The sequence below is a fragment of the Ictidomys tridecemlineatus genome, chromosome 3 (genome assembly GCF_052094955.1).
Source record: "Ictidomys tridecemlineatus isolate mIctTri1 chromosome 3, mIctTri1.hap1, whole genome shotgun sequence".
NCBI classification, from domain to species: Eukaryota; Metazoa; Chordata; class Mammalia; order Rodentia; family Sciuridae; genus Ictidomys; species Ictidomys tridecemlineatus.
In genome coordinates this window covers 88,808,741-88,829,196 of record NC_135479.1, presented here as the reverse complement: position 1 = coordinate 88,829,196, position 20,456 = coordinate 88,808,741, and the positions used below count along the sequence as shown (strand labels likewise).

At 44.5% G+C, this 20,456-nt stretch overlaps 1 protein-coding gene and 1 long non-coding RNA gene across 8 annotated transcripts in view; one reads left to right on the top strand and one right to left on the bottom strand.

Moving 5' to 3' along the window:
- The window catches only part of LOC110598435 (uncharacterized), a 29,776-nt gene extending 16,619 nt beyond the window's left edge, over nucleotides 1–13,157 (bottom strand). For 2 of the 5 annotated variants that reach the window (XR_013436551.1, XR_013436554.1), the window contains exons 1-3: nucleotides 7,870–13,157; nucleotides 2,935–3,230; nucleotides 1,701–1,752 (exon numbers count right to left, since the gene is read on the bottom strand). This is a non-coding gene — a long non-coding RNA (uncharacterized LOC110598435). Of the gene's footprint in view, nucleotides 1–1,700; nucleotides 1,855–2,934; nucleotides 3,231–7,869 lie in introns of all 5 variants that reach the window. The other 3 variants (XR_013436553.1, XR_005726719.2, XR_013436552.1) reach the window with 3 other exon arrangements.
- Nucleotides 8,505–18,730, top strand: Paqr9 (progestin and adipoQ receptor family member 9). 3 transcript variants are annotated; one of them, XM_078043460.1, is made up of 3 exons: nucleotides 8,505–8,559; nucleotides 12,085–12,212; nucleotides 13,152–18,730. In XM_078043460.1, the coding sequence occupies exons 2-3, from the start codon at nucleotides 12,111–12,113 to the stop codon at nucleotides 14,439–14,441; spliced, it is 1,392 nt and encodes a 463-aa protein (XP_077899586.1). In that variant the 5' UTR covers nucleotides 8,505–8,559; nucleotides 12,085–12,110; the 3' UTR covers nucleotides 14,442–18,730. The 3 variants fall into 3 exon arrangements, with proteins under 3 accessions (XP_077899586.1, XP_077899585.1, XP_077899587.1); XM_078043459.1 differs by lacking the exon at nucleotides 8,505–8,559 and having other exon boundaries at nucleotides 11,961–12,212; XM_078043461.1 differs by lacking the exons at nucleotides 8,505–8,559; nucleotides 12,085–12,212 and adding an exon at nucleotides 12,597–12,769.
- Nucleotides 18,731–20,456: the final 1,726 nt, after the last annotated feature.

Below are 20,456 nucleotides of genomic sequence, written 5' to 3'. Positions count from 1 at the left end.
AGTACTATTCATATCATAGTTATACATTTAGTAGAATTTTTGAAGAAAAATGACTTGAGTGTTCTTCAGGAATTTGTTAAACATAATTTGAAAAATGGAGATAAACATGGGTGGAGTGCTGTGTGCTACCTAATGATTAATTCACAGGAGACCACATAGCGATAGAGCTGGGGACCCAGGGTTGGCTCACTGGGTCTTCCTTCCCTCAGCTGGGACAAGTACAAGGGCGCCATTCAAAACGATCCTGTAGTTTCCCAAGAAATTACTGATTAAATTTTGCTTCATGAGAGAATTCCCAGAGTTAATTCCCATTGTTTGGTCTCTGCATCAAAGCACAGGACTGATGTCCATTTTAAAAGTCTGTTAAATATTGGGCTGTCACTGTCAACTATTTTCTAAAAAGCTATACATGTAGCTTGGATAGAAAGTCCTCTGTAAAGAAAGAAACAGAAATGTGGTATATATATTCAGTGGAATACTACTCAGCTTCAAAGAAGAATGAAATTATGGCATTTGCCAGTAAATGGATGGAGTTGGAGAATATCATGCTAAGCAAAATAAGCTAATCCCCCCAAACCAAAGACTGAATGTTTTCTCTAATATGTGGATGCTGATTCACAATAAGAGGGGAGCACTAGAGAAGAATACCTTTACCTTAGATTAGGTAGAGGGAAGAGAGGGGAGGGGAGGGGATGTGGGGATAGGAAGGGTAGTAGAACGAAACAGACATTATTACTTCATGTATATATATGACTGCATGACCAAGGTGATTCTACAACATGTACACTCGGGAACATGAGAAATTATATCCCATCTATGTATGATATATCAAAGTGCATAAATGCATTCTACTGTCATGAATAACCAATTAAAACAAATAAAAATTTAAATAAACAAAGGAGGCAGTTGATGCACTAAACCTGCAACCATGAAGAACAATGCTGGCCCTTGAGTATACACTCAGTAAATGTTTGTTGAATAAATGAATGAAACTAACTTTGACACAAAAGCTTAAATTATCAAATGTGTGCATAGCAAGTCTATGTTCGGTGCTACAGAAATTCCTTTGTGAAATTTAGAGTCCTACAAAACACATATGCAAATATAAATTTAAATAAACATGTAAGCAGTACCAAGTTCAAAAAGAAAGAAAAACGGGGTTGTCTTTTTCATTGGAAGTTTCCTATTTCTAGGAACACATGCATTAATTTATTAATTTAATCCCTATTTCTTGCACAGGACACAATGTACCAGGTGCTGGGACGGAGGAATAACACACCGCTGCCCTCAGGAGCTTACACACTAGTGGCTTCGGATGCACAGAAAGTGTGACCAACTCCACTGCTTTCCTTCATGAATAACAAAATGAAGTGCAATTGGTGAATGAAGAACTGATTATCTCCATGTCTCACTGAAGAAATAGGTTATTTTTAAAAAATTACAAACATATTTAATAACAGTATACTCAGTAATTGCTAATGCTACTTATAAGAAATTCCTATTTGCAGTCTGACTTTGCATCCTGCTCCCTCTGCTGCATCAGGCACAGGTTTTCTAAGTAGAGAGGGAAGCCGCATTTCCTCTCTGCCTTCTCTCTGGGGCTGAGGTCAGCCTTGGGCTGAAGCCAGCATGAGTCAGCTCCCCAGCATGGATCCCCTCTGCAGAGGCTGGCCTCACTACAGCTCCCTTGGAACACCTACCACAAGTGTCTCTGGGCCAGGTCAGCAGCGGGGAGCAGCGTCTGGTGGATCCCTGCCGGAATACAGAGAGAAAGACTTACGTGATTTCTAGGTGGGCAGGGTAGGGCGATCAAGCAGGATTCACTGAACTGTTCACATATTTGGTCTCCTCATTCTATTTTGGGAACAGCAAGGAAACAACTTAAAAGAAAAAAAAAAGTAATAGTACATAATAGTACAATTGGTAACAGGGATAAATTCTTAGCATCTCAAAACACTTCCAGTAGAGATCAGGATGAACCATCAGAGGTATTTAAAATAAAAAAGGATGTATACTATTCTATTTCAGGGAAATATCCACATTAAAATATCAACATTAAAAATAGAACATGAAATTCACACGTGGATTGTAATTACATTAAACGTCTGTAGGTATATTTTAAAAGATTAGAAGTTAGAATATTGCCAATGGTTTGGAATGTAACTAGGGTTTTTCTTTTTTCCCTAGAAATTCTTCACTTAAAAAAAAAAACTTTTATGCAAATTAGAACAAATGGCAATTGACATTTTGAAGTACCAGAGCTATTCTTGACAGACTTACAAGAGAAGAGCAGAAGCAATTGCCTGCATGTTGGGATTTGTCAGCCTGTCCCCAAGTCCAGCTCCAAGTCCTGAGAAGTGGACCGGATTCTGCAGCCCCATCCCCTCCTGACAGATCACACTGATGTCACCTGTTCAGTCCACGCATGCTTCTCAGCTCCTCTGGGATTCTGGTCATTGTTCTGCATCCTCTTCCAGCAGATCTGGATGGGGCCTGCCGCGCATGGCCACCTCCCCACCCAAGGCTGACTGCTGGCCTTTTGAATTCACCTCCTACAGGGGCTTCCTCCCAGTACCTTCAGGTGGAGCTGGCCTGCACTTGACCCTTCCTTCCCCAGCAGTTAACTAAATGCCCAGACGTTCAACCCATTCCAAAAGTTCACCTCCTTATATCTCAATGGCTTCTTGTTTTTAGGAATCCCTATTACAAGTTGAACATGGGCTGGGGGTATAGCTCAGTTGGTACAGTGCTTGCCTCACATGCACAATGCCCTGGGTTCAATCCCCAGCACCACAATAAAAGGGGAAAAAAAAAGTTAAACACACTTGAGAATTATACCATTTTAAGTTAGTGTTTCATGATATTTCCATTGAGTTTGATGCACCTCACGTAAGGGGACATAGGAATAACAGAAATGATTACGTTTATTGGTACCTTTTTGTAGCTGGCATTTTTTAGACATCAGTCTTCACAACAATCTTGGAGGAGAGCCATGTGGTTTTCTTTTGCAGCTCAGAGAGGCTCAACAGCTCACCCGAGGTCACACAGCTGGTACAGGACAAGGTCAGACTTCAAACCTGGCCAAATATGACTTGAAAGCCAGGGCTCTTTCACCCACTTCTCACTGTGTACCTACCCTCTGCAGTCTCAGAGAAGGCACAGACTGAGAGTCATAGACCCAGCAGATTGTCCCTGACATCTTCATTTCTCTGGGCTTTGGTCTCCCTCATCTGTAAAATAAAGTAGTTGAACTTAAAAAGCTGCACAGTAGGAAGGAATAGAAGGTGCCAGGGAAATGGACAAAATGGGCCTCCACTGCACTTACAGACCCCTTAGAGGCCATCATAGGTCCTTGAGTGACACAATTCCAGGCAGTTACCTCTTCCCAGGGGAGAAGAGGAGAAAGGGCCAGGATTGGTCACACAGCCGAATTTTCTATCTGTCACACGACGAAACAAGCACAGGATGCCCCAGGTACAGGAAAAAGAGAATCCTTTCTGACAGACAGCTCTCTGCTGGGGAAAGTCAGGTAGAACCATTACTGGCCACCACCCTGGGTGCAGGATTGACTGGCAGTAAGGAGGTCCTCTTGGGACAGGACTCAGGGAAGTGAGATCTGAAGGTGCAAAACGGAGTGGTGGAGGAGATGCATCTGCCTCTATTTTTTTGCACTCAGAGCTAAATCATACCATCACAGACTCTGTCACCAAAGAAACCTGCAGAATGCAAACTAGAGGAAGAATTGTAGTTGGAATAACCACCCCCAGAAAAGGTCAGGCAATTAGGCATAAGTTGTTCTTTTTCCAGGAACTACCCCATCTGCAACCTTCCTGTGTCACCGCACACAGACACATAACCACCGCTTTTAAAAATGCAAGACCACACTTCCCTGAGTTTCTTATTGAGCACATTAGGTGAAGCGAAATCCAACCTCAATCAAGCTAGAAGCCATCTAATGTTCAGATTCCGCCCAAGGGCAATGGAGGCCGAACTCAAATCTTCCTCAATCCTCCCACACCCAAGTTTCCCAGAGATCTTTTCCTTCCTGAGCCTTTGCAGGTGGTGCTGGGCTGGATTCTGCCTTCGGATAGTTCTCTGGGAGGCTGTCAGGTCACGTGGCACCTGCAGGAGCTTCTGTGTTCCAGAGAGGGCACAAAGAGAAGGTGCTGGATACACCGAGGCCACTGTCCCCCAACTCTTCCTGTAGAACGGTGCTTGCTCTAGAGCTGTGTGTCCCTGTGAAATGTGCCACCTGACTGCTAGTGGCTTCTGTGTAAACCACCGTTTTAGCAGCCACCTGCTCAGCTATGCTCTCACTAATGGGTCAAAAAACCAGGATGTGGTGGTCTCCAAGGCTCTTAGGGCACTTGCAAAACTCCAAGCATCTTAAAACAGCCTTTCAGGAGGAGAATCTGCTAAGTGCCCAAAGCTCAGGCCATAGGCCCGGAGCGTAATATTTTTATACCTCTGTGGCACTACCGTATCTGCCTTGACATTTGCTTCTCTATTTCAGTAAAGGTGAAAACATGGTGAGACAGAATCCTAAACAGAGCTGCCGAGCTGCCAGGGGTGCTAAATGAGGCTATTAATAGAAGAGATTTGAGGAATTCTCTTTGATACAAACGACTTTGTTAGAATTGACCTTTAAAATTCAAATCAAACACTGCTACTCCTTCTCACCCTCACGGCCATGTTATAGGTGATTTCCTTCCAGATAAATGACTAGTCCTGCAATTCCACACGCCAGCTCCGAAAGGCTCAGCCAGGCAGGGGTGGAGGATGTGGCCAGCACCCTTTTTTGATGATGTTATGTTTTGAAGGTTTCCAAGTGATTGATCTTAGTGCAGAAGCCACTGCCCTTGTTACAAGAGATTCACAGCCAATGGCTTCTGTGTTTTCTATTTCTGGGTCAGTACTTCTGGGTCGTGGAGGTCAGTTCATTAGAGATGCTTCTGCCCGAGCAGCATCAATACACATATTCTGAGCTGAGCTTAACTCTGGGCTTAGCTTTTAGGGATAGTCTTTTTAATTACTCCATGAATGTTTCCTAAGTGTCAGGCACTCTGATGGGAGCTGTGGATAGGCGTGAGCTTACATTTTAGGAGAAGAGAAAGAAAGAAATATATAATACATCACATATTGTAATAATGTCAGATAAGGCAACTATGAGAAATATAAAGCAGGGTGAGGGGGCAGAGTGAGAGGGACCTCATCACTATCATGTCAGGGTGAACAGCAAGGTCTCTGGGAGGTGGCAATGTTGAACAGAGGACTAAATAAAGGGAGAATGTCAGAAAGAAAAGGAGTTGAGGCAGAGGGAGGCAAAGAGAAACAGAGAGTGCAAGGGCCCTGGGGCAGCTGTCAGCCCACCAATGAAGCAGGAAGAGGTGCTTATTCTTCAGGGGAAAGAACACACGTCTGGGTTGTGAGCATGGCTGACAGGGCATGAGCTACTGACCAGGCCCCTCTGCCCTCAGCTGGGCCACTGTGAGAGGCCAGCCTGTGCACAGCCACTGGGAGCCTCTCCTAGCGGCACATGCTTGGGACTTAGCAGAACCTCAGGAAGGCTGGTGCTGACAGAGGAAAGGTCAGAATGAGGGAGAGCAGTAATGAGCAATCACAGTCTTAAAAAATAATCCTTTTCTTACCATATCTAAGCACCACCAACCGTGAAGGACAATTGTCAAGTCAGTCTCTCCACGGGGTTCCCCCTCCCATCTCCCAATAGAGGGAAGGTTTTCTGCCACCAACTATGAGGCTGCTGTAGAATTTTAAAATCACATCAACCCTAGTGACAGGAACATTCCAACATGGAGACTTGAGGCTGGCTCTTCCCATGCCTGTCTCATACAGGGAAACCCCCTCCACCCCCTTTCTAACCCTTCCTTTATTTGTACTCTTGCTGGTCTTTTCTGAGCAATGTGTTATATGCAGCCAAGTCAAAACAGCCCAGCACAAATAACTGATACTTAATATTTTTTAAGTTAAAAAATCCAACTAAAACACATTTTCATCATTCCTTTGTTCATAAGAAATCCCTATCTTTATGAAAGGCTTTTCTTCTCTGCCTTATTTCTGAATTGTTTAAAATGTCTGACGATCGTCTTGACAACTCCATATCCAATGATTTAATGTTAAAATTTTTTAAAAAGAATTTGAGAAAACAAAGTATGATGTTGTGTTTGTATCTGGCAGACCTGTGTTAGTTGGTCTCCGCTAAGTGGGGGTTGAATTTGATGTCCACAGTTATAAAGCATGCTCATTACTGAGGACCCTGTTAGAAAAGCTAACTGAAGATTTCAACGTACTCTGGAGCTGGGAGTATGGGATGGAACTGTGGCCCACAGAGCCATCCATTCCCACTCTCCTTCCCTCCCAACATACACCAAATTAAATCAGGTTACTATAATCAGGAAGCCTGCTGAATGCAGGAGTTGGCCATCCGTGCAATTTAAAGAAGAAATGAAAGAAAGATCCACTGTCCAGCATCCACCCCCATTTGCTAATTACAAGTAAGCGAGCAAGGACACTGTTAGTACAAAGGAGAAATCAGTGAATATGAGATGGGCGCTAAGGGACAGGCAGACCATCCTCCAGGATTGATGGCTTTCCCAAAGACAAATGTGTGGATGTCTCGTGACGCTTAGTTTTGCCTGGTTCATTTGTCAGATGGCATTTAACCTTCACCCCAGCCCTGACCCTATCCCCATGGGGGTCAGGGCTGGGGTGCAGGTGTCTGTAGAGCACATTACTTCAAAGTAAAAAACATCCAAAGCTAATGGCATTCGGAGCAGCATTAAAGTTCCCAGTTTCAAAACGGCTGCACCCGGTGAGTTCTCACAAAAGGGCTGCCTTCAAACATGGTGGAGCCATTGCCCCTCCAGTGGAGAACAAGAACAATTCTGATTTGGCTCCACTGTGCTCCAATTCACTCCTCTGCTCTTCTACACGTGGGGTTCCTAGATCCAGCTCTGTGCCCCTAGTGCTGATTAGGGCCTGCTAAGTACACAATTGGGGACTATCTCCCAAATGCTCACCATGGATCCACCCAGTAAGCCCTCCCCAGTGCCGGGAAGTGTCTAGACAGGGAATTACGTGGGTATGAGAATGGAGTAGCTCCAGTTGAGGTTGGTCAGGGCAGCAATGGAGGGATCAAGAGCACACCACCACCAAATCCATTTTGACCCAACTTCCCAGAACCCAAGGCTCAAAGGAAGCTTGCCAATGGGTGACCAGGAGAATAAGCATGTTCCTAGAACATTTGTCCTTGTTCAATGTGGAGAAATGACTTAAGTGTACTGAGAAGACACATCGGTCTCCCCAAATGCTTATGGTTTGGACACAAATGGGACTCCAGATGAACACAAGGTCACCAAAACACACTCTTAAAACAATCAATCCACCTAGGATACATACAACACCTTCTATTAGTCTAGTGATTGGCACCTAGATAATTATGTTCACAAATATTTTCAACAAATAGATATTAACCTGCCACAGTCTGGCTGGGCACAAGATCACGAGCCACTCACAGCTTTGTAGATTCAAACAGCAATTCTTTATTCCCGAACTCACACCGGTCCTCTACAAACACGTTCTGGGGAAATTCAGGTTCTGCCCGCAAAATTCACATACTCCACCAGGCTTTGAATCCCAAATACTTTCTGAATCCCACGAGAACTCAACGGGAACTCAGGCAGCAGGATACGCCCTTGTCCTAAACCCGGAACGCCCTAAACCCAAGGAGCGAGATACTCCCTTAAACCTGCAGGACACACCCTAAACCTGGATCCGCCCTAATCCAGTAGGATCCTCCCTAAACCCGGATCTATCCTGGTCCTTGAGCAGGGTCACCTTTCTCAAACATACATGCAATGTCACAGCGAATGTCCAAGGCAAGTCCATTTCCACGAGTCCTTCCTCTAAGCAACATGGGGTACGCTGGCAAGGAAATTTCAATGCGTCATTCCTACTTGGCAATGGCTCTCAGCATTAACCCTCAAAAAAAAAAAAAGAAGAAGAAGAAACATCATTACATTATAGAACTAATCAGAACCTGCGACAAGTAAGTTTCATTGAGGCCCAAGCTGAGCCCTGTAACAGAGATGCCCTCCCCTCGAAGTCAAGTGTGTGATGAGGTAACAGGATACTTCCCTCCTGTACCAGTCAGCTGCTCTAATTGATAGTATTGTGATAAACGCGAAGACTATCTGTGAAATCACAGAATCTGCTCTTTGCCTCTGTGCAGCAAGCCTCTGGGATCAACAGATGTTCCTCCTTTAGACGATGACACTTGTTATACTAAACGTACCTAATCACACCCAGGGTCACTTTCCACGTGTGCAACTGCCCTATCTGGCATGGTTCTTTGGGGGGACTTTCAAACCAGACGCAGACTCAATAACCCTTACGGCTGACCTTTGGGCCAAGATGCAACAGTGTGTGTTTCTCATCAACAGCACTCCTTTAATTATTAACAAGATTCTCCAATAACGACCATGATAAAAGAAAAAAAATTATGATGGAAGAGGATAAGTCCCTTTCCTGGAAATGTTCAAGGTAAGCTCCGTAACAGCTTCTCAGGAGCAAGTGCCTATGAAGGAAAGGTTGAGGGGATTGGAAAGAAAAGCACTGGACTCCGGCTCTGCCACCGGGCTGCTGAACCTCTCTGTGCCTGTTTTGTTTTGTTTGGGCCTAAAAATGGGGAGAATGTGTTCACCTTGCCACCTTGTCCAGCTGGCCTCCGCCTCTCTCCCAGGTCCAGGGTGGATTCCCCCTCCTGACTCTCAAGTCACTGGAAAGAGGTTTTGGGGGGGTCACCATCTGTTGTGCATACTAAACACCCAACCCGTTGTGACTGGGATTTTTTTTTTTTTTAATCATCACAATAAGCTTTTCAAAGGTTAGAACCTAAAATCCTAGAATCTTAGAATAGGAAGACCACTTAGTTCCTAAAATCCTCTAGTCTGACTCTTCTTATTCATGGTAGCTGTTTTTGTTTATTAATTATATGCTATTTTCTGATACTGTACAAACAAGGGCAATGGACTATGGAGCAGAGGTCAATAAACAATTCCCATCACCCACCCTTCTCAAAGTGTTTTGACCCTTCCCTGGGCCTCAATTTATTGCCTATCAATTACCCCCATGGACTACCTATTAAAGCTTCATATTGAAACTGATGAGACTTACACAGAAATTGTAATCTTTTATTCTTCAGCTTAGTCTCCTGTGCGCCCACTTTGGAGACCCCGGGTAGTAAAAAGGAGAATGAGCCAAGATTGGGGCATGTGACATTGACACTACATGGAAACTTCAAAGGAAAAACATCCTCAACAAATCTTCCTTAGCATTTCTTCAAGAGAGAAACGGTCAGGGAACAGGCAGGAATAGCGCTTTCTCTCCAGTTTCCAGCCCCCCCTCTCTGACTTTCCAATCACACTTGTCCCCAAAGATTGTCACAGTCACTTCTGATGCCATAAGATTTTCTACCACTAGGGAGCTCATGCCCTGTTGTTTGGCTGTGACCCTGTCTGACCTGGGAGAGTGTGGTGGACACTATCGTGGCTACTTTCAACTTGGAGAAAAGAGAAGCATTTTGTTGAGACTGTATATTCTGAAGACAGGGATTGAACCCTCGAGTTCTCTTTCTAAAGATTCTTGCGTGCAATTAACTCTTAGGTCCATTGTGGTTTATTGTTTACTTGCTTGGCTCATTGTTTTCTGGCTAACGTGAGACTAAAAAGTTATTTCCTCTGGAAAATAGGTGTCTTATTAGCAACTGGCATGTTTTTCTGCAGATTTTACAGGTCACTAATTGTCCTTATTAGAAAACATCAAATTTACTGTGAAATTTTATATATGCTTCATTTCATTAGAGAGAACCACAAAGACACCGATAGCTGGTCTAGAAGAAAGTTACTAAAGCAAATCAGATTAGAAAAAGCGTTTATCCAAGTTTGCCACACAGCCAACATATGATTGCATTTTGCAGCCAGGGCCCCACAGGACGCTGATGTACAAAATTTCTACAGAACTACCAAAACCACGTTTGCAGCCTCCATTTGGCAAGCTTTCCTTCGAGAACTCGAGCTGGTTTCTGTGTCCAGACTCCAGCACTGGCTTTCCACACACACCTTGAGGGGCAGGAGGTGGCAATCAGCACATTGCTTCTATCTGTTCAGCCAAACCCAGCAACGTAAGCCTGGTTCTCACTGACAAGAGGCAGACAGTTTACTGGAATTAAAACAAACTACAAAACCCAGCTTTGGTGGGAGGTGGGGAACACGTTTTTATATCACAATTTTTAAAATTAAGAGACATTAACCCTATAGATGGGTACTAATTCAGGAACAATCACATTGCTATTTTATAATGAAAACCTTTTATAATTAGAACACTCTTGCTGTTTCCTTTATTCCTTTTTACTTAGCTTTGTCAAGATACAGCAAGGTTAGCTGTCTGGGCTCTGCACCAGTGAATGTTCATGAACACCTCTCACTGCGTGGCTGTACTTGACTTTGCACCTCCCATGGGACAAGGATATATGAGAAAGGAGAAAGGCAGAGACCATGAAGGATTTGTGATCACTTACAAGAATGTTGTGACAGGGTGCTGATTGTTTGACTTTATAAAATAACGACTTTTTAAAAGAACACTATACTTTATTAAGAGTCCATTCTGCCATTCTTAGATGCAATGATAAATGTTACCTAGCTAGAGATGGTGCACACTCATTTACAGCCAATTCCATTATTTTGCTTGACATGAACTCTTTATTATATTTTTTCCAATTATGTAAGTGAGCTGATCATGCAACAAAGAGGTTGCTAAATGTGGGAATTATTATAAGATCAACATTTTTTACAGGCTACAGCTTAGGCTGTTTGTGGAGTGACAAAGAGAACATGAAAAGAAAAAAATTTTTTTTCCCTGTCTGCCCTGGATTCAGGTTTATCATTCCTAGGCTTGAATTAAGTGCCTGAATCTTAATCCCTTTCACAAGTTAGCAAGTTAGCATGGGCCCTCCGTCCAGATGTGAAAGGAAATTAGATTTCACTTTAAAACAGAGAGTGGGAAACCAGAAAACACTAAAACAAAATACTGGTTAAATAAATGCAGCAAACCTTATTTATTAAAATCCATTAATCAGGAATATGTGCTAGGTCAGACACAAGACCAGAGTTTCCCTTTGGCCTAATTGTGTAAGAGTTTGCTAAATCAATTACTAGTGGAAAATATTTCAGAGAGAAGGCCAACACTTCTAAAGAGACTGTTAAGTAATTCTAGACATTTTCAATACAGAATGATATCCCAGTTATAAATAATTTTTATCCATATCTTAAAGCCACCTTGAGCCTCTCCTAAGTAAATCTTCCTTAACTTACTTACAGGATTTGCTGTAGTTAGAAAGGTAGCCTTTTATTCTTGAAATGAACTTAAAAATGAAAATTGAAAACTTTTCCTAAATCATTCCTTTCTTCCCTACTGTTTCTTTTGAGTAAAAGGAGTTGCTGGATGTTCCAGATGAAATACATGAAATCTAGAAACAGCATACCTGGGTTCAGGTTCCCCTTCTACCACTTAGGCCTGTTCTTTATGGTCAAGGGTGCCTCCATTTCCTCTTCTGTAAAATGGGATGCATGATACCTAAAAGATTTGAAAACTCTAAGGTGCTTAGTGCTTACTGTCGCCTGTACCACAGGTTAGAGATCAGTTAAACTCAGCCATACCCCCAGGGTATCACTGAGAGAACTTTTTAGAACACACAGGTTGTTGAGCCCCTCTTTCTTCAAGGGTCAAGGCACCTTTCCAAATCACTTGGAGTCTTCGAATCTTTTGTTCTTACCTCCAGCCATCCAACCTATCCTGCCAGGTACTCCTGGTTAATTATGCATAAGTTTTACCCAAGCCTGCCATGTCTCTAGGAAATGATCTTGCTTTCTCTCTTCAATTCGTGCTAGAATGCACCTGCTCCCTGAGGTCTTCTTTCATCCACGCCCTCCCTTGACTCCAGCGCAGCTCTGCTTGGGAATCCCTTCTTAATAAATTCCTCGGATCCTAAGACGTTTTCTGAATCGCCAGGTCGTCATGTGAAGTTTTTCACTAAAATGCGGAGGTTCCAGCAACCCTTCCTGAGCTGCCGGACTCCAAACAAGAATCCTAGTTACAGACGCAAGAAGATGGGTGGTGAGCTGTGGCTCCAATGGCTGGTGAGCACAAGCGGAGGGTAGTTTGGGGACGGTTCCTCTGGACAGGACAAGGGTGAGGGAAATAGGAGGATAATGACGCACCTGAATAAGTCCGCTAGGGGAAAAGGGATAAATATAAGGCTCGGTGTAGTGCTTGGAGTGAAAGGCCGACACGCATGCACGCAAGGATGAGCGAGGGGCAGGGAGAGAGAAGCAGCACCAGGTATCTGACAATGACAAGGCTCGGATCCGGACCCGGTAGCAGAGCCCCCGCCCCGCGTCCCCGATCTCCGCAGTGTCCCCTCGCGGGCCACCTCGGGAGATGACTGTCAGCGCATCTCTCCGCCCCGCGCGGGCCCGGGCGCGCCGTCCCTCCCCTCCCCCGCGGCCGCAGCTCCCCGCCCCCTGAGAACGCGGCTCCCCAGTGTCCTCTAGAACGCCCGCGTGGCTGTCGGGTTTCGAATCCCAGAGCCGACCCTCACCCTCGGCCGGAGCGGCTGAGCCGCCGGCCAGCCTTTGCCCCTCGCATCAATCATTAACGGGTCGGCCTGGGCTGCGGAGGCCCGAGAAGGGGGATGGTACGGAACTCGAGACTGGGGACAACTCTATCCCCCGCGGCGGCCGCGAAACCCTAGCCGGGGAGGCCCCCGCCCTTCCTCAGTGCGCCCTCCCTCCTTCCCTCCCTCCCTCCAGCGCCTCGGCTCTCACATCCCCGCCTCTCGCTCCGGGGGCGGCGGCAGAAGCGCCCGCACCGCGCGATGCCCAGTCACCGCAGCAGCGCCGCCGCCGCAGTCCGCCGCGCCGCCGCCGCCGCCGCCGCCGCCGCCGCTGCCGCAGCGCGGGCGGCCGCGCGCGGGTAGCAGGGAGCTCGGCGAGGGGGCCGCCGAGTCTCGCGCGCTCCTGCGGGTCGCCGCGCTGCCTACTGATTGTTTTATGATTTTATTTTATTTTTTTATTTAGGAGCAGCTACTCGGAGGCTCGGGTCTGGTCTTGAACCTGCAGCGACGCCCCCCGAGCGGGCACAAAGGCCCCGACGGCGACCGGCCGGGGCTGCCTAGCGCGCGGGAGCCGGCGCCAGAGATCGCCTGCGTGCGCCCTAGTGGAGCCCCGAGCACCATGCCGCGGCGCCTGCAGCCCCGTGTCACGGGCACAAAGGGCCCTCCCGCCACGGCTGCCGCAGCTTCGGGGGCCAACCGGCATTCTCATCCCGAAGCCTCCGGGGACCTCCCAGCGTCTGCCAAGCAGTTACTGCGTTGGGACGAGGTCCCCGACGACTTCGTGGAGTGCTTCATCCTGTCCGGCTACCGGCGCCTGCCATGCACGGCGCAGGAGTGTCTGGCCTCGGTGCTGAAGCCTACCAATGAGACGCTCAACTTCTGGACGCACTTCATCCCGTTGCTGCTGTTCTTGAGCAAGTTCTGTCGCCTATTCTTCCTGAGCGGCCGCGATGTACCCTTCCACCACCCGTGGCTGCTGCCCCTGTGGTGCTATGCGTCGGGTGTTCTGCTGACCTTCGCCATGAGCTGCACGGCGCACGTGTTCAGCTGCCTGTCGCTGCGCCTGCGCGCCGCCTTCTTCTACCTGGACTACGCGTCGATCAGCTACTATGGTTTCGGCAGCACAGTGGCCTACTACTACTACCTGCTGCCAGGCCTGAGTTTGCTGGACGCCAGAGTCATGACCCCGTATGTACAGCAGCGCCTCGGCTGGCACGTGGACTGCACACGCCTCATTGCCGTCTACCGTGCGCTGGTGCTGCCGGTGGCCTTCGTGCTGGCTGTCGCATGCACGGTGGCCTGCTGCAAAAGCCGCACCGACTGGTGCGCCTATCCGTTCGCCTTGCGCACCTTCGTCTTCATCATGCCGCTCAGCATGGCCTGCCCCATTATGCTGGAGAGCTGGCTCTTCGACCTGCGTGGCGAGAACCCAACGCTCTTCGTGCACTTCTACCGTCGCTACTTCTGGCTGGTGGTGGCCGCCTTCTTCAACGTGAGCAAGATCCCCGAGCGCATCCAGCCAGGCCTCTTCGACATCATCGGCCACAGCCACCAGCTCTTCCACATCTTCACCTTCCTCAGTATCTATGACCAGGTGTACTACGTGGAGGAGGGCCTGCGCCAGTTCCTCCAGGCCCCACCTGCTGCGCCCACCTTCTCGGGCACCGTTGGCTACATGCTGCTGTTGGTGGTTTGCTTAGGGTTGGTCATCAGGAAGTTCCTAAACAACCCCGAATTCTACAGTAAAAAGTGAGCCTCCGCCATGGAGGAGGCTACTGGTTTGCCCGCCTGTTTGTTTGGAATTTATGTTGTTGCTGTTGTTGGTTTGTTTTCAAGTTTTCTTGTGTTTCCTTCTTTGCTCAAGGAGGGTGCTGCAAAACCACAAGGGAAAGGTCCACTGCTGCTAGGGGATCCTAGCCCACTTGGGGCTGAGGAAGAGGAAGAGAGAGGGATCAAATAGGAGGCAGAGGGCCACAATAGTTCTTGCCCTTGGAAAAAAAGTCAGGTGGTGTCTTTGACATCTGGAGATTTTGCAAAGACAGAGAATAAAATCCCAAATAAAACCCCAGTTTGCTTTTCCAGTTGTCTTCTGTGTCAGTGGTGATAACAAGAAGCCCTTGTGAGGTCAGGTATGCAATAAGGAGGATAAATAGACAGAATCCCTGGGTACTTCCATTTCAGTCTGAGGAATGCTTGGATTTGTCAAAGAATGGAGCTTTGTAGGAAACGGGCACAAAGACACAAACCCAGGGCTTAACCTGCTAGAAAATGCATGGAATGTGAACACAAGTTAATTATTTGAATAGTTTCTCAGATGTTATTTAAATAATAATATATATGATGATTTTGCATAATTTATCAAAGCCTGTGATATGCACTGAATTTTCTTTGTCATATAGTTTTGAATTTTGTAGCCTTTTGCATTGCACACTTGAACTGGACATCAGGGCAAGCTGGTTGAGAGTACTCGATTACTTTTTTAAACAGTATTTTCTGAAGGCCTAGGAGTGTCAAGATACAACTGTGAATGACTACCTTAGGGACTCTGGTTAGACTATTGGTGAGGCGCTCAAGTGGTTTGTAGAGATCCCAGATTCCTATTTACTTTAATGTATTCCACAAAACCCATCCTGGCTTTTTTGTTTTGTTTGTTTTGTTTTTAATCTTATTCTTTTCTTCTCTATTTGTTTAAATTGCCACTGGAATAAATGTGCCTTTTAAAGCAATGCCCAAATGACTGGTCCTCAGACACAGTTTCTTGCATCAGGAAAGCAGCAGGAATAAGCTTTTCTTACTTTATTGCAAATCAGGGTTTAACATTCCACCCAGGAGGGAAGGAAGATGGTGTTGGTTTTGAGTGTTTGGTAGAATCAGAAGTGGCTTACACGGGCATGCAGAGCATTTGGCTTCTCTACTGAGAGAAGAAGCCAACCCACTAATGTGACCACAGTTCCTAATTCAGATGTGGGGGAGGGTGAGAGGACACTGACACTGCCCATCTCTGTTTAAAATTAAAACTGTAATATTCAGGAATAAATGCACTTATGTTATGAAAACAGGAGCGTATTACTTGAGTAGTAACTACAACTTTTGAGTTAAATGAGATTACACTTGCCCAGTTAAACACTAAAGCGTCATCCGGGTCCAGGGGTATGGAAATGATTGGCAGTCACCCTAAATCATTGAAAAATTAATGACACACCCCAAGATGCTTTCTAATGATCTGGTTGGCCTGTGTTATTCAAACTCGATTAACAGAAACCACTGAGGTAGCTTATTTATATACTTAACACTCTTGGTAAGTCCTTTTGGTTAAGAGCCAAATAAGTCTGTGAATAGAGAGTCTTGACCTCATGGCATAATTTAGATCAAGCACAGAAAATAGATGAACACTTACCTCAGCACTGGTAGGATGGTGCTCCTAGAAAGATTGCTGTTTTTGTTTGTGTTTTTAATAGCCACTAAAATTGTAAACAGAGAAGCTCAGCACAATTCCCTGGAGGAACCAGTATCCTTGAATGTGTTAGTTTGCACACAGAAGTCAAAATTATGTAGGTCTATATTTGATTTAGGACCTCTTAATGGGCTCTTCGATACACTTTGCACAGTTCCAGAGGAGTGTCAGTGTCTACCCCTTTGCAAAGTGCAAGAAGAGTGCCTGTTAGGTTATGAAGGCTGGTAATTTGTTCTCAGCACAGATGTTATTCCTCAGCTGTAACTTAATTCTATACACGTGTTCAAGGACAGCTGTGGAAATCAGGATATTTCCACATGCAAAGTTATTTGCATGGTATTGTCATCTCCTCTAGAGCCCCAAAGAATGTTGATTTGGAAACTAGAGAAACAGGTTGAAGAGTATCTTGCAGCTCCCCTGTCAAGTGGGACCTCCCTTTCAGAAGGAGGGAGACTTCTGAAAAGGATTGTTGGATTTGAGAATAAGAACAATCCTGGCATTTGTCATTTTAAATTTTTTTGTTGGAGATTTTCTGGATCCACAAACAGAATTCTCTTCTTGCCCTGTGTCTTTGTCCTTAAGCAGGGGCCACTTAAGGATAAAATTATACCCCTATCATTTTCAAGTGATTATGATGCATGAGCCAGTGAGATGACACACTTTTCCCTGGGAAGGTTAAACTGCCCAGTCTGTTCCAGAGAGAACCAGGACTCCTTTTCCTCATTCCTTTGCCTCTTCCTTCCCCCATGTCCTTCCCTTCCCCTTCCACTTTAGATGTTATATACCACACGTACCAGTAAAGGAGGACATTCTATTTGAAAACAGTGATTGGACTTCATGTCATGTTTGCAAACAGGTACCATATATGCTAAGATCAAGAACAATTTGTTTATCTGTGTTATTTGCTAAATGACATCAAATTTCTGTTAGGAGAGACAATTCTATTTTAGAAGCAAATGTTTACTGAGTCTCCACATTTGCATGGAACTATCCATGTATATTACACATTTCAAGGGTAACGTGGCAGTCAGAATAAAACATCTTTAAAAACATTTTTTTCACACTCTTTTATTTTGCCACATCTATTAAAATTCAGTTTCACTTTATTATGCTCAGTTGTTCAAAATACAGGACAAATTATAAATATGAATTCACTCCATTATCTTTGCACAATCTACTCTGGCAGTAGAATTTTGCAGCATATTATGTAATGCATTTTATTTTTACTTGTTAGTCATGATCTAGATGACATCTCAAGGAGCCGCACCATAGAGTCATTCTTGGGAGAAGAGGATGTTTGACTTCTGTGCCTGTCACCGATGGGTTGGTCCCTGGGGCTGACTCAGGCTGACTCAGTGGTTTAAAAGGTTTCCTTTCTTCTCTGCCCTTCTTGCAGCTCAGGTGAAAAGGGTGACCTTCCCAGGGAGAGGAAGTGGAACTCTTTGGTCTTGTCATGACTTGTAAAAATAAATGTGATCTTTTCCACTGGCCATACGCTTTCTATAAATAACCCAGGGAGAAAGTGTGGGGCTACAGAGCTGGCCAGGGTGGCCTTCACATGTTTCCATTCATAAATCCTGTAAGTGCTTGCAGTCAGAAAACCGTTAAGCCTCATTCATCATTGCCACTTCCTGGGAACCATTTCTAAGAATGTAGAATTTGAAGACGGAGGTGATTTTTTTATATTTTTCTGGTATGGTGCTGAATCTGAAGGCTAGCAGCAATAATAAATTGGGATTTTTAAATCTTTGAATCTCACAACTTTAGTTAGTCTGCACAAGCAAGAGACAGGTTTGATAGAAGTTTTCTTCAAGGTTTTACCATGGGTCCAAGGGGACGGAATTGTGTTTTCAAACTGATTGTAGGATGTGGGGACAGTTATGCGTTCCGTCGTGTTTTCTAGCCTGCACAACTTTGATACCTGCCCAAGCACAGAGACCCTAACTGCATGTATTACCTATAATATATGGGTCTCTATGTTCCTTTAATTGATTGCAATTTTTAAATAGAGCAAAATAAGAAATGATCATTTTTGAAATCAGATTACTTAATCCAACAGAATGCCAACAGTCGAGGTTTGTATTTGTGACTTTGTCAGTGTCTTTGGTTGCTGTTTATGCCTTCATTCATGTAATCCCTGAGTGATCATTGACCACCTACTGTATGTAATCTATTGGGCAAAGATCCATATTGTCACAGCCATTACTTTTTTTTTCCCCCTTGTTGGAAGAGAATTAGAAGTTTGGGTCTTCTCTCCTTTCCATTAGCATAAGGGCAGTACATAGGATCATATTTCAATTAACGTGCTAATTTGCCTGCATCCAATTGTTTTTCCTGTCTGCTTCTAAGCCTTTGGTTAAGAATGACTTGAAAATTTAATGTACAATCCAGGTAAAGGGATAGTGTGCCCACGTGCAGAACTGAAAAATTTATCACCACTATTAATTAATAAAGATAGTACTAATAATAACGATTGGAAGGTTTATAGTATTCATATCATTCTGAAGTGTGATTCATTCAAAGTGCCTAAATTGTGATGTCATTAAGTGAATTTCATAGAGAGTGTAATAAAATTTAAAAAAAATACACATATGAGTTCAAGTGCTTAAATATCCCAAATTAAAACTGAGACGAATGTTCTAGCCTTTGCCCTCTTTCAAGGTCTGTGTTGTAACTTATAGAGCATCTTTTAGAAAAACTACCTGTGGGGGAATTTGGTTTGGGTTGGGTTTTTTTTTTTTTTTTTGTACTGGGGATTGAACTTAGGGGAGCTCAACCACTGAGCCACATCCTCTGTCCTTTTTATTTTCTATTTTGAGACAGGTTCTCGCTAAATTGCTGAGGGCCTCGAAAAATTGCCAAGACTGGCCCTGATCGGGCTTGTGATCCTCCTGCCTCAGCCTCTGGAGTTGCTGGGATTACAGATGTGTGCCACCAAGCCTGGCTGGAGGAAATTTTTTTTTTTTTTTTTTTTTTTTTTTTTTTTTTTTTTTAGGATCCTTCTTTTAAAGGATCTGACTTAATTTAATAAAATAGGAAGAGGACATGGGAAAAGGAGACCAAGGAGGATTGGATTCCAGTATCCAGAATGAGGCAAGTTCCAATATGGACACTTTTGCCCATGTTTTAAATTTTGTACCTATAAAATCATGTGAACTCTCAGGGTGTTAGTATTTAAAGAGGTAGGCGAGGAATTCTATTTGACACCTCCTGTGGCTTCTAACTTGAGCATGGAGTACCTGTGTGTATTTTGAGTGGTACATTTATCCTCTGGCTTAATGTCCTTAATTTGTTTCCGTACAATAGGACATAAGTGAAAAAGGGCTCTGGGGGATAGCACCAGCCAATTGTAAATCATCCTTTGAATATTTCCTTGAAGGATTGCCAATATCCTGACATACATTGCCTGACAGTGAACAAGCCCAGATACTCTGAAAAAGGAAGCGTCCAGTGGCTGAAGCTTAGCACACTATTTCTTTGCAAGAGACCACATGCTTTCCTCTTGAAGATCTGACTTCTTCAGCATTATGAATAATTATTTCTCAGTTATGAAAATGCATGTCAGTTCTTCTTGGTCACTATTCCAAAAAGCTAATATAAATTTCTGCTGTCCTTTTTTTAAAAAAAGGACAAACATTACACTCTGGGTTGCAGATTTCTAACCAGTTTGTAGTCCTTTTTTTTTTTCTTTTGATTTATTTATTTATTTTAGAGCAGCTTAAGAATCTGTGGGCATGTTGCAGAATTAGAGTGTTTATTTATAGGTCAGAGGCCAAGAATACTCACTGAGCTGCTAATTGTGGCAGGATGTGACTTTTGAAAGCTCTGAAATTTAATGTACACCTATGTGCAACAATATGCACTCATTTACTGTTTAACTCGTTTGGGAAAGCAGATTTTTCCTTGAGCTTCTGACAATATTCCCAGTGTCTTTTGCTTCTAAATGCAATACAAGAGCTTTCCAGCTTTTTGTTCCCAACCTCTGAAAGCTAGTCCAAACCTGGCATTTCTCAAGAAAAATGTTCTTGAATGTGCAAAATTATTCTCCAGTGTGTAAAAGTGGCAGACTACCTTGCTCACGCCTTACAGCTCCACCCAAATATACAATAAGCACTCCAGGCTGGGAGGGGGTGTCCTTCAGTTGGTTATTTAGGCCATAAAGGTGTCATAAGGATGACCCTGCCTCCCACTGTTTACCACATGGAGAGAGGACACCATGTAAATAAGCCCATTTGTAGATGAAGTACAGGGACCAGTTAACTTTCATTTCATTCTTTCTCTTAGATTTATTTCTAGTAGCACAACCTGTTTTTA